Source organism: Tiliqua scincoides, chromosome 8 (assembly GCF_035046505.1).
Source record: "Tiliqua scincoides isolate rTilSci1 chromosome 8, rTilSci1.hap2, whole genome shotgun sequence".
Lineage (NCBI taxonomy): Eukaryota > Metazoa > Chordata > Lepidosauria > Squamata > Scincidae > Tiliqua > Tiliqua scincoides.
Genome location: NC_089828.1, coordinates 31,236,818 through 31,249,392, shown reverse-complemented (window position 1 = coordinate 31,249,392; position 12,575 = coordinate 31,236,818). Strand labels below are relative to the sequence as shown.

Below are 12,575 nucleotides of genomic sequence, written 5' to 3'. Positions count from 1 at the left end.
TACTTGCACAGCTCCAAGTGGAACTACTCCTGTCTAGAAAACACTGCAGAACTCTGGAATATCTAAGGATGCATGTACACATGCCTTCACACAGGTACAGATATCCAAGGCCAATGAAAAGCACCAAGGAGGATCCAAAAACTGGTTTGAAGTAGGCAGATGTGCCCTTTAAATGCACAAGATACTTCCATCTCATGTCTAAAGCCATATTTAATCAGGAACTAGTTTGATGTTGTAGCTAGTTTTGGCTGGAGACCACAGTGCAAATCATGGAGGTTCAGACAAGTTATCTTGAACCAGTCACAGGGTTATTGAGAGGACAAAAAGGCAGACCACCAAGCTCTTTAGAGAAGGGGAGGAATGAAAATGTGATTATAATACTAGAAGTGCAGTGCTCCACAGATGCAAAAATAATCAGAACAGATTTATCAGAACCAACTTCAGCCCAGGAGAAAACATTTCAGGAGATGGAGGGAGCAGCGGACACAACACAGATCTGTTACTTGATATACACGCTGCTAATGGCTGTTTCCAACAGATACTAGCTGAATCCCTCACCTGATGCAGGACATCTAGTGTGACAGGATAGAAGAGGTTTTCCACAATGATTCTCAAGACGGGGCTCTGGCCAGCCATGGCCATCCCAGCATCTACTGCTGCTGCAGAAGCTGACAAGGCCAGGTTCCCAGACTGCACAGAATTTACTGCCTGCAGGGCTGCCTGAGCACGCTGTGGAAGCAAATGTTCAGGACATTAATAAATCACAAAGGCACACCATTTTACATTTTAACTTCACCAGGTACATTGTCTTTGCAAGCTCTCCTAAATGAGACAGCAAATGGTTGTCATTTTATCAAGCCAAGGTCTGAACACGCCTTATGATTATAGTCCTTTTAAAGCTGAAGAGGGTACATAGTGTTTACAGAATCATTATATGGAGAAAAGAGATGTATGATTCACTCAATATGCCAGAAGATGCCACAATAGCAGCAGGAAGTCTGGGATACACAAGAAGTCAGTAGGACTTTGCATGAGTGTGACCTATTGAATTCAGTATCACAGGGTGTTTTGGTGGTCCCAATTCCAGAAAAAATTAGAACAAATGAGAGAGATGGGTCTATCATTCCCCCAAGTTATGGAAGCCAGCATGAAACCTAAATATTGTGGGGCTGTATACCTCTAGTAACCAGCTTTTCTACTGCAAACACCTGAACTATGCACAATCGTACAATACAAAGTCCATTAAACATAAGCTAAAGTCAAGGTAAATGCAATAAGAATTGCATGCAAAGCAATCCTTATGCTGTGTAGCATAGCAAAATACCTACAAGAACTATAAGCCAGTAAGTCCTCAGTTAAATTTTGTTTCATGCCATCAACTTACTCAGGCATACCACTCACCCCCAGTCTCCCATTTCTGCCTCCGTATTACCCATCTGCAATATGGGAATAATAATCATGGCCTACTTTACCTGGTGGTGGTGACTACAGTTTACAAGGTCATGTGAAATGCTCTGAACAGTCTACAGGGCTGTATAAACATGAAGGAGCTTCATGAAGCTCTTATTCGTGAGTTTCCTAGGAGGATGTGCCCCTCTTTGTTCAATTCTTATGGTAGTCCACTCTGTTCCTTGAGTGTGCCATCAACAACCCCCACCCTCAGACATTGTACTCTTATCACCATAAGCCCCAAGGCTCCCATTACTTATTTCTTCTCCTTGGTAAGTCTAAGTTACAGCATGTGGCTAGTATGGAAAGTCCAAGACTGTTCTAGGTGTGACAGCTTGGAACAAAATCTCAACTCACTGCTTGGTTTGGAGAGTTTTCAGTCTTCAGTTCTTTGTGGTTGGAAAACTGGATGTAGATGGCCTGGCTCCGGAGGATTGGAGTTACTGTGGTGTAGTAGCTCACCATGGTGTTAGCTGCTTCCTCAGTGTTCATTTCTATGAAAGCCTAGTGAGGAATTGTAGACACAGAAGTACAACCTGCATTAAGTCCAAATATTCTTGACCCAAATGCAATGGTTGAAATTGAGCAACCAGAACAAGCTGCTTTTACTCCACACAGATGAGATCTTTAAATCCCATCTGGTAATCAAAACAGTGCATCCAGGCACATCTTCAGGGAGGGCTGAACATACATTAACCTTTTCAGACAACTGCAGAAGAGAGCAGCCATTATATTGGGGCTTTATAGTGTGCTCAACTGAAAGCTGCCCTGGTTTTGACTGATTTGCCCCGATTTCACAATAGAACAGTCTGAAGTTGAAAGATGGCTGCTAGCGACTGTGCTCCATCCTACTTTCAAACTTGTCTACAGGTTGCATATTTCAATATGGCCGTGTAGTTTTCCTTGGTTTTCATACACTACATCGTTCCGACAGCTAGCTGTTAGGTCTTGTTCACTCCAGTAAGGTTTTTACCAAACCAATTTTTTTTCCTAAAAGCAAGACAGCTTTGTGCAGTTCAAACTTGTTGCCAAGAAACAAAGCTAGGTGCAGATGTTGCCTATCAGGAGGCCATTTTCAGAAACAGGGTTTTAAAAAACTTAAGCACCTAGCAAGGTGTGTTTAATAATCAGAGATGCCTGAGGTTATTTCAGTCCTGTTCAAAGATTCTCATGTGAAAACAGGATCTGGCACCCTGAGAATGCCAATTCAGCTTCTGGCACTCCTAGTTAAGGAAGGCTCCTTAACTGGTGTGTGGACTCTGGCTTCATTCAAGGCTTAGAAGTCAAGAGCTGAAGCGTTACCAGCAGCACAGGCTTGCGCTTGCTGCAGAGAGGACTAGAGCATCCCCTGCATCTGTCCAGGAACATCCCAAGCCTCTGGCACCTTTGTCATAGGTTAGTCTATCAAATTACTGTTTGGGCACAGTTTGACATCATGTGCATAGTGCACCGAGAACATGATTCTGGACTTTTATGTGGAACAAAAGATTCAGAAAAGGCTTCCTTTAACTTCTCGACTTGTACAAACCAAGAATATTACTAGGCTAGCAAATGGAGCAATGAAGAAAACAGACCAGCATCTATCTACCAAAAAAGTTGGGATATGTAGCACTTGATCTGGACAGTTCTATTAAATCAGCTTAGCAAAATCATCAGCCCCAACTTCTGGTTTGTGGCCAATGCTGTCAACAACTATGGAAAACCAACAATGTTCCAAATGAAACTGACAGCCGCTACAAGAGACGTTCTAATATCCAGAAAATTGTGATCTCTGGCTACACTTCAGTCCCAGGAATGCTGAATAACTTTTACTGGAACTGGTTTTACTCATACTTTACCAGCAACTGCAGATCAGTATATAATTTACAGTCTGATACTGAAGTCATTAACTACTATGATATAGAAACTGCTTCTATACAACTTACAGGCTTCCACCCAGAAGGCAAGAGCACCACCTACCTGATTCTTTCCTTTTAACATTAGTAGATTTGTGACCTTGCCAAAGGGTAACCCCAAGGAAATGACTTCAGCTTCTGTGACGTCACTGGGCAGTTTCCGGATATGGATTACTCGTGATGGAACTCCTGCGCTTCTGCTGTCGCCTTTGAATTTTTTGCTGTCATTTCCATTGGCTGGAAAGAGATGGGAGGTGGCTGGTTACATCTCCAGCAGTCTGGCTAGACTTTGCCCTCCTAATTAGCCACTTTGCACTCAAAAACACAATGAGTGAAAGCTCAGTGAATCATGTCATATTTCAAAGCTTCCATTACAAGCACATACACAGAAAGTGGAATTTGGATAAAAAGGAAAAGTCTATTTTCATATCATTGCACTGTGATAAATGGTCACAATTAAGAGGTCATTTGGTGGTTTTGCCTCTTTGAATATGAGAAACCACCTTATTGATCAGACCAAAACTCCATTCAGTCTAGCATCTGACCAGGCAGGTGCCTCCAGCAAACCTGCAAGCAGGACATGAAAGTAACAGTTTTCTGAATTTTCCCCAAGTTCCTTTTATTCAGAGGTACACTATCCCTGAAATGTGGAAGTTACAGATGGTCATTATAGTTAATGGACAGATTTCTAGAGGAGAGGTCTAATTCTCTTTTAATACTTTGTGTTGTCATGAATCTACTGCCAATTGGGTGATTCAGAATTTTTGCATTATGAGAAAAGTTTTTCCACAATTTTTGTAAACCTGCATGTAACCCTAGTCTTGTTTCCAACTACTGAAAACGAAACACCTCGTTGATAGTAATTACATATGGTCACTACTTTGGCAAGACCAGATAAAGTGTGGAGCTTTAATGAATACAAACAAAGAGATCTCAGGCACTACCTTAGATTTCCACTGAGGTGTCAACTGTGAAGGGCACAGATCTATAGAAGCCACTCTCCGATACACATGTACAAGCTTCTATGTAAAACTGCTGTATCCTCTCACCACTTTAATTCAGCTGCAAGCTTCCTACTCCCAGTGTTCCATTTCTTATATAGGTCACATGTTTAAGTTCATTTTGCCACTGTGTAACTTATCATTGGCAGGAGCCACATTTACTGGCACAGTCATTTATGCCTTAAGATGGCTACGCCCAGCCAGAGAACATGCACACGCCATATGAATCTTAATATCAACCGAGGACTGGAAATCAACAGCTTTCTGGTACTTTTGTATTTCATTTTTTAAAAAAAAATCAATAGCTAACAGACACTCTGTGGTCTCCTCCCCACCTAAAGCACAGGGGGATATTTTGCTCTCATTACGCACCATCTCACAGAGATGTTACAACCAAGGTCTGTGATTAGTTTGGGTTGAGAGCATTACAATGTATTTTTACAAGCCTGACAAATGCCAGACTAGAATTTGTGGGCAAGCACACATTGGGCCATAATATTTTTAAGGCTGTTCCACACGTTACATTCAAGTAGCCTGAAACTACACCCTTGTGGTGAGGTGTCACGTCTAAGCTATCGCTACTATTTGCTGCATGGCGCACCATGTAGTCCTTCCAGATGACAAGGTTGTTTTCTGCATCCACTTAAACCCACTGTTCGGTGCAAGCATCATGACTGTGCATAATGCTCTATGCATTACAGTAGAGGATACCACAGAGAGGCATTTACAATGGCTTCGTGTGGCTAACAACACATGGGCTGGTGACTCAAGTTACCACCTGGAAATGCAATTCAGCCAAAAACAGAATCTTAGAAAAAAAATACTGTCTGAAACAGTGTATATCCTCAAAACAGGAAACCAAAACACAGAGGGAAATTTTAGGGAAATAAGCAAAATTTTATTACAGTAGCCCTCTCCCATTATTATAAATACAGAATGTTACTTCTCAGTTCTATAACAGTAGTTTCCATTTGGGTTATCATCTGTCTTGGCAATATTAAATATTCTGTTGTATGAGAAGGTAGGAACATGTTGAAGGTGCTGACAGCTTATACCACTTTAACATGAAGTTCACCCAGTACTGAAGGCTAAGGTTGCATAAATAGAAGATAAATACAGGAAAGCACCCATTTTAAAAATTCCTTTGATGCTTACCAGCTGGTGGTCAAATGTTAGCCCAACAAGTCTCAACTGTTTACTGTTAGAGTGTGCTCCAAGTCAATCCTGATATGCAAGAACAGCAAGGAGGTCTAGGGGAAAAAACCAGTATCAAACTGTCTCACCCCTGGACAAAAAGGAATCTCCTCTGCTCTCAGGAGAGAGGCAGCTATGCAATGTTCTCAGGAACATGTTTCAAACAGCAGTTTCAGAAAATACACCACTTAGCATTTAAAACAAAGGATCAGAGTGCTGCAGTCTTCACTTTTGATAGTGCTTCTCTGCCTTTACTTGCTCTTCTAAGCTGTGCTGGATATCTAGTTAGCATGAAGATCTATAAAGAGATGCTCTGGACAGGCAGTGCAGAAGCTTTGGAGAAGCAGACTGTTGAAAACCATCAATACAAAGGTAGCAGCAGCATTTCCTCTCAGACTGCGACCTAATCCTGTAAAGCTGACTAGAATAAGCATTCCAAGAAGTCTAAGGACTAACCCTCCATGGGTAACCTGGACCTTAGGAAATGCTAACACTCTGGGCTGGCAATGTTACCTGCAGAAGCAGAGTTGCTGCTCATGATAAAGGGTCCGTTAGTGACACAAGTAGAGAAAAGTTCGTCAGATCCCCGCTGGAAGAGAAACAGAAAAGGAAAAAAGGTAAGTCGAGAGCACTTTGCTAAATTCTACTCAGGTACTGTGAGGAGACAATTCAGAATTGAAGTGGTAGAGATACCAAGCAGAAGGGTGGGGAAAGTAAGGGGAAGAAAGCCTGATTTGTCCACCACCCACTCTTACCCACATGAAATGGGATCAGCAAAAGTGATCTGATAAGAATCAAATAAGTAAGGGGGCAAAGCTACCCCAACAGTGCCCATAACCAAAGATCAAGTATATTTTCTGGAAGAAAGGAGACTTATTATGGTGGATTTCTTCTTGGACATGATCAAAACAAGGAGGGGATATTGGGAATCCCTGAAAACCTAATGACAGATTTTAACTCCAAGCTAAATATGATCCCTTGAACCTCCAGCTGGGAGATGCTCACCTATTCAAGTGATGATGAATATGGTTATCTTGTGGGCCTAGAAATTTATTTCCATTCAAGCAGATTATACCCTCTGGTACTTTCAAATTTAAAGCTAGTCTTCCCTCACACATTCCGTTTGTAAGTGTATCAATGCATGCCTAAAAATGCAAAGCACAAACACAATACACATGCATTGTTGCATCAGGGAGTTAGAACTGGGTTTGCTCCTGCATGAGGACAACACAATCCTAAGCAAGTTTGGTTGCTACTACAGGTTTCTCTAGTCACAGGTCCCAGTTTCATTTTGTGCCTTTTTCAGAGGCAGCACCTTCCTGGAGAGCCAATGTTTTCTCAGCAGATGGGTAAAGTCAAGGCCAGCAGAAGTTAAACAGCTGTATAGGAGAGCAGCAAAGTTTCAATTTCAGCAGCAGTAAGTGAGGATGCTACTGCCATTTGTAAATGAAGATGCAGACAGACTCCTAAATCAATATGCAGACAAAATTAAGGCCAGTGAATGTTGAAGTTGCTATCTGAACACACACTTCTGAACACAAGGAACATTTTCCCCCCAAAGATGTTCTGCCTTATAATCAGACAATCACCAAAGAAAAAGACATACTTCTTCAGGGGTGACAGCTTGTAATGGCTCAAGCTGCACCAGCTTACAATACCTATACAACTTCACAGCTGACCTAGAGGCTGTGGAGACAACTTGCAAATGATTGACAGTGAGAATTACTGAGAACTTATCAGGACAGAGTTTACTTCTGACACACTTGTTTCTAGTGTGCTAGGCTAGAAGATACCTTTATTCATAACTTCTAAGACAATACACCAAGGCAGCTATTGCAATGCCTGTCAGTGTGACTTTTAGAATGATATACTAACCAACCATTTACCAGGCTAGCTCCAACCTACTTCAGTCAGCTATGACAAAACCAATGCAACCCAATAGCTCTATAGAGATGACCCAGCTTAACCTCATTTTCCACTGAAGAAACTTGACATGCAGATAAAGGGCTTAATTATTGTAGGCTACACGTTCAACATCTTGGGGGACAATAAAGTTAGAAAAGGGTTTGACATCTCCAACAGATACATCATGAAATTCTAAAAAAATGAAAGTTGTTTAAACATCCACCCATTGGAATGAAGAGATGCTGTGGTTATTTCAAGCATTAAAAATAACCCAGAGGAAGGAGTCTGCCAACATTTTCAGGAACCCAGTGAATATCTCAAATAGTGCAAATTACCTGGATTCCAGAGACAACATGTCTAACTGGACAATGCTTATCCTTTTGCATTCTAAAAGCAGACCTTTTCAGGTAAAATCTTCAAGAAGACTTTTGTCTTCAACTAGACGAACTAAGCTGAGCAGCAGTTATTACTTATTACAAGAAAACCTCCAGGATGTTTACTGAAACATTTCTGTATATTTCCCTCTGTTTTCAACAAACCCAGCACCTGAGCATCTACACATTTCAAGTATTAGGCAAAGCTTACTAAGTTTAAGCACCAGATGGAACTGGCAAGAGCCTTGAAACTGGTAATGTTCCCAGTGTTCAAAGACATGGCTTAATTTGGCCTTGAGATTTAACTACAGATGTTCTGCAATTACAAAAGCTAGGAGACTTAATAAAGGGGCAAGCAGTCCTCAGGGGTGAAGTTCTACTTTATTTTACACTACAACCCATAAGTAAGAGTCAGGTGCCACCTAGGGGGCTTGGGGCACAGACTCTAAAGGGATGTCTGAGAACATGCTCGGTCCAGGAATGTTTTCAGTACTAGAACTGATTTTGAAATCTTTCCACACAAAACTCTCCCCACTCCAGCTTCTTCATTTCAGCAACCTAATTTAAAAAGTGAAACACATTTCAGTTGCTGATAAACAGTCAAGTATCAGATCTTGCCAATTTACTGCATGTCATCCAGAGCTCTTCCATAGATCCCAATCTACCTTGTGCTTGCCCATAATACATGCAAGATACTCATTTGCAAATTAGAGGAAGCCACAGTGTAGGATTCACAAACTACATTGGTAGAGACCCCAGTACAGTAGTGGATGAATACCACATAGCTCTCAGAGGGCAGTGTCTATCATCTTCTCAGATGACAGACAAATAAGTCAGAATTTGTATTGCCTGCAGCTGCTTTTGTCCTTTGCTTAGAATGCTGAAATGTTTTCTGACCATTAAGTTTCACAAGATAATGAGCTTCACAATCTCTGCTTTAAGGTAATTTGCCACCAAGAAAAAGGTCAAGAGCAAGTATGCAAGTGAATTGGAACTACCACAGTTTTGTTAAGATAAGCCATGCATTTGAAGATTGCTCCAAAGCAGAGCATCCTTCCAACTGTTAAAGCAGAGTGGATCTTAACCTCTGAGAAGTATGCAATTGTCAACAAGGTACAAGCACATATGCTGGCAACCATGAACTGCAATATAGGCCTAACTGGCTTGAATCCTCTTCCAACTAAGTTTTAGCAACTCTGAAAGTTTTATTCTGTTGGTCTTATGGGTATACTCTCAATGAAATTCTGGGACAGCACAGGTGCAGCCATGTGGCCTAAGAAATCCAAAGCAATTGTGCTGCAAGGACACTTTCTTGATAATCACCACAAATCTGAAATCTCATGTTCAACAGGACTACCTAGTGATGTGAATCACTGGAATTTGAAGCTCTGGATATGGCAACACATTTTAAAGTTTTAAAAGGACCCTTTTTTACCAGTCAGTTTTAGTTATCTTGTCCCAGATTTCTCAAGCCTTTGTGAACAGAACTTGGTTGCTTCTTCTTTCAGACTCCCAATCAGGTGTCCCCTTTCCCAGAGACCATGATAAAATCTTACTTCCATTAGCTTTCTCCAGTTAGCTGAAATACTACCTCTTGGTGTGCATAACCCATCTGATTTTCTCAACAGTTGCTGCTGTATAAATTAACTGCCCCTACCTGCCCAAACAGGTTAAGTAGGCCAAAAGTTTCAAACTAAGGGAAGAGAATTACTTCGGATCTTTTGTATTGTCCTCCAAAGCAATCGCTAGTCAAGCAACTGCCCTGCACCACTCTTTGACTAACAAAATATTCTTCTTGTGACAAGATTGCTACATACAGATCTTCAAGCCTACTTCTACTGCTTCTGCTTTTGCAAACCAGATTTTACAAGGAATAGGCCAATGGTACTCCTGATATTTTTCCTGGAATGTTTAAGACAACAGCTAGTTCAGACATTATGGGAAACCATGGTTTAAAGGAATATCAACTCTATACTTAACAAATGTTTAGACCATTTCCTCTATTTGGCTACTGGAGTTTTCTTTTGTATATTTTGTATATATTTTGTATATTGTTTTGAAGCCTTATAAGCTGCCCTTAGCTTCTTTAGTAAGTGGAAAGGCAGGACTATTGATAACACAAATCAGTAATTTGGAAGCTCACAGTATGGTTTAGAGCAGGGGTATCAAACATAAGGCCTGCAGGCCAGATTCTGCTCCCTGATGCTCTTTATCTGGCTCACATGATAACTGGGCTCTTCCAGTGTTCCTCTTTCAGCAGTGCTGCTTCTGCTGAGGCATATCAACTCAGAGTACCTGAGTTGATAAATGCGATACCTCAGCAGAAGTTGTTTGGCTGACAGTGTAAAAATTAGGCTCTCCTATATCTTGAAAATATTATCAAAATTTGCTTATTTTCTCTTATGTCATTTGCAGCTACTGAGTTTGTAGGTAAGAGAGAAATGCTTTTTTCTGGTCATCATCTGCTTAATGACATCACTTGCTGCTTAATTATGTCACATTCAAATCTTAGTAGGCACCATGAATGCTATTCAGTCTGCGGTATAAAACAAGTTTGACACCCCTGGTTTATCGATTCCAAATGTACAGAAAGTCATGGTTGCTTTCATTTTCCATCTGCTTGGCAAAACATGCTTTACAGCAGTGCTATTCAAACTATAGTCCATGAGCCATCAGCTGCTGGTCTATGGCATGGCTCCTGGGGATGCTTCTTCTGACTACCAAATCTCTCAAAGCTTGACTGCAACTTGTATGCACATCAAGAATAGTGAGAACTTCAAGAAGCCAGAAAGACCACAAAACCTATGTGGTGTGGATTGACACTATATTCAGACATATATGTGTCTGTGGCACATCAGGGTGAAAAAGATTTCAATTTTGCAACTTTTGACCCTTTGAGAAATGCTGCTTTAGAAAGATGCCATGTTCATTTTCATTTCCAGGTGATCACATTTATTTTTACGGTGGTGTTGCATTCGCAGGCCAACTACAGCTTGTCAATGTAGATCAGTGATAAACTAGACTTAAACTGCCGTAAGTCATTATTTATTGCTATGTCTGAAGTTAGAATAGGTGGTTCAAATTTTACCAGCACAGAGCAATGCAGAGACAAACCCTCAGAGGTTTTAATCCCCATCACAAGGCTGCACAACCCAGACAGATACAGGAGTAAATTCCCTCAATAAGTGTTCTACATGTGCTGCCACTGCTTGTGAAAGTACAGGGGTTCAAAGTATGTCCTGCATTGTGTCAGAGCACTTGATCATCTGCTTCCCATTTTAAAATAGTTGTCTACAGTTAAGGGAAGCAACAATACAGAACTCCTACTCAGATCTCCCTCCCAAACCCAATTGGCTACTATGGAGACAAGCCATAAAATAAATCTGCCCTTTTGAGTAGATCTAAGGGGTGTGGCTACTGTTAAACAACTCAGGAATTCCTCAACACAGAGAAACAAGAGTTACACAGTCATTCTTGTCTGATATGAAGTACCCTATCAGACAAGAATGACTGCATAACTCTGGTTACTCCACACCCAAGCTAACTGCTAGCAGCATTTACAATTATGAGGCTCCACATGGTTCCCACCTAAATTAAAAACTGCCCTGTGCAATAAAAACCTGAAAGCATCCCTTTACTCAGTTAAGCACATATAAGTCCTAACCAAGTTCCAAAAAGTTTCTTGAACTACAGTGCATGGTTATAACATATTGTAAGGTGGAAAAATCTCCAAGTCACTTTGGGTTAGAGTCATGTGCACTTATGCTCATACAAATATTTCCTTTAACAACTCAATTTAATGGACACTTTTCAGGATCAGTATAAACATATAACAGCTCCATCTGAAACTGCAACATGGGCAAGTATGGTAAACCAATGATGTTACATCAAGGTTGGACAGGGCTCCATAGTGGACAAGACTGACAGTGCTGTGGGAATATGATCTAAGGAGACTCAAAACTTATGGGATGTAGTCATATTCAAGTACCAGTTACTTTATCTGATCACATCTGCATGTTTGAATCTATAAAAACAACATGACAACCAATGAGAAGGGAGATTAGCTCAGCAGATGAGCAACTGGTCTGTATGCAGAAGGTCTCAGGTTCAATACTCATTCTCTGTACAGAGGGGTGAGAAAAACCTTGTCTGAAACCCTTGGAGAGCTGCTGTCAGTTAGAGAGACCAATGATTATTTGGTATAAGACGAATCTAAGCAACTTTGCCGCAGTGTCCATGCTACATTCTAGATCAGTCCAGCACACTATTTGGTTTCCATTCTCTCCAACAGCCTGTTATGAGGGCTGCAAACAAGCTTCTTGTGTTACAACACAGCTCTATTTTCTAAAATCATTTAGTTAAGAGCTATTGGGCTCCCAAATGCCCTATGATCCAGAGATGATGTTTTGAATTTAGCCTGTTTCAGGGGGACTTAAACAGGACTGAGGACCCAAATCAACTATGTTGTGAACTGACACCCCTGCAGACTTCCTCAGCTTTGTCGCACAGGCCAACATTCATTAAAATTACCTTTTCATTTATGCTTGCTTATTACTACTAATTTAAATGTGTAACTTATTAGTTTGTGGTCAATTAGCACTGAAAGGCCATTATTGCATTAAGGGCTACTCAAGTTTGTTACTTTCATGTCAGAGTGCCTCAAACAGAAGGAAGTCTCACAGTAATATTAGTTTCAATAACCTGAAGGCAGCAAACAAGAAACGAAGTCATTTTAATTAGCAAAACACTAACAGACA

At 40.9% G+C, this 12,575-nt stretch overlaps 1 protein-coding gene across 2 annotated transcripts in view; it reads right to left on the bottom strand.

Moving 5' to 3' along the window:
- The window catches only part of PTBP1 (polypyrimidine tract binding protein 1), a 48,654-nt gene that overhangs the window by 26,744 nt on the left and 9,335 nt on the right, over positions 1–12,575 (bottom strand). The window contains exons 3-6 of one of the 2 annotated variants that reach the window (XM_066634784.1): positions 6,053–6,128; positions 3,409–3,581; positions 1,807–1,953; positions 559–729 (exon numbers count right to left, since the gene is read on the bottom strand). In XM_066634784.1, the coding sequence (XP_066490881.1) occupies positions 559–729; positions 1,807–1,953; positions 3,409–3,581; positions 6,053–6,128 (567 nt within the window). The remainder of the gene's footprint in view (positions 1–558; positions 730–1,806; positions 1,954–3,408; positions 3,582–6,052; positions 6,129–12,575) is intronic. The other variant, XM_066634786.1, reaches the window with a different exon arrangement.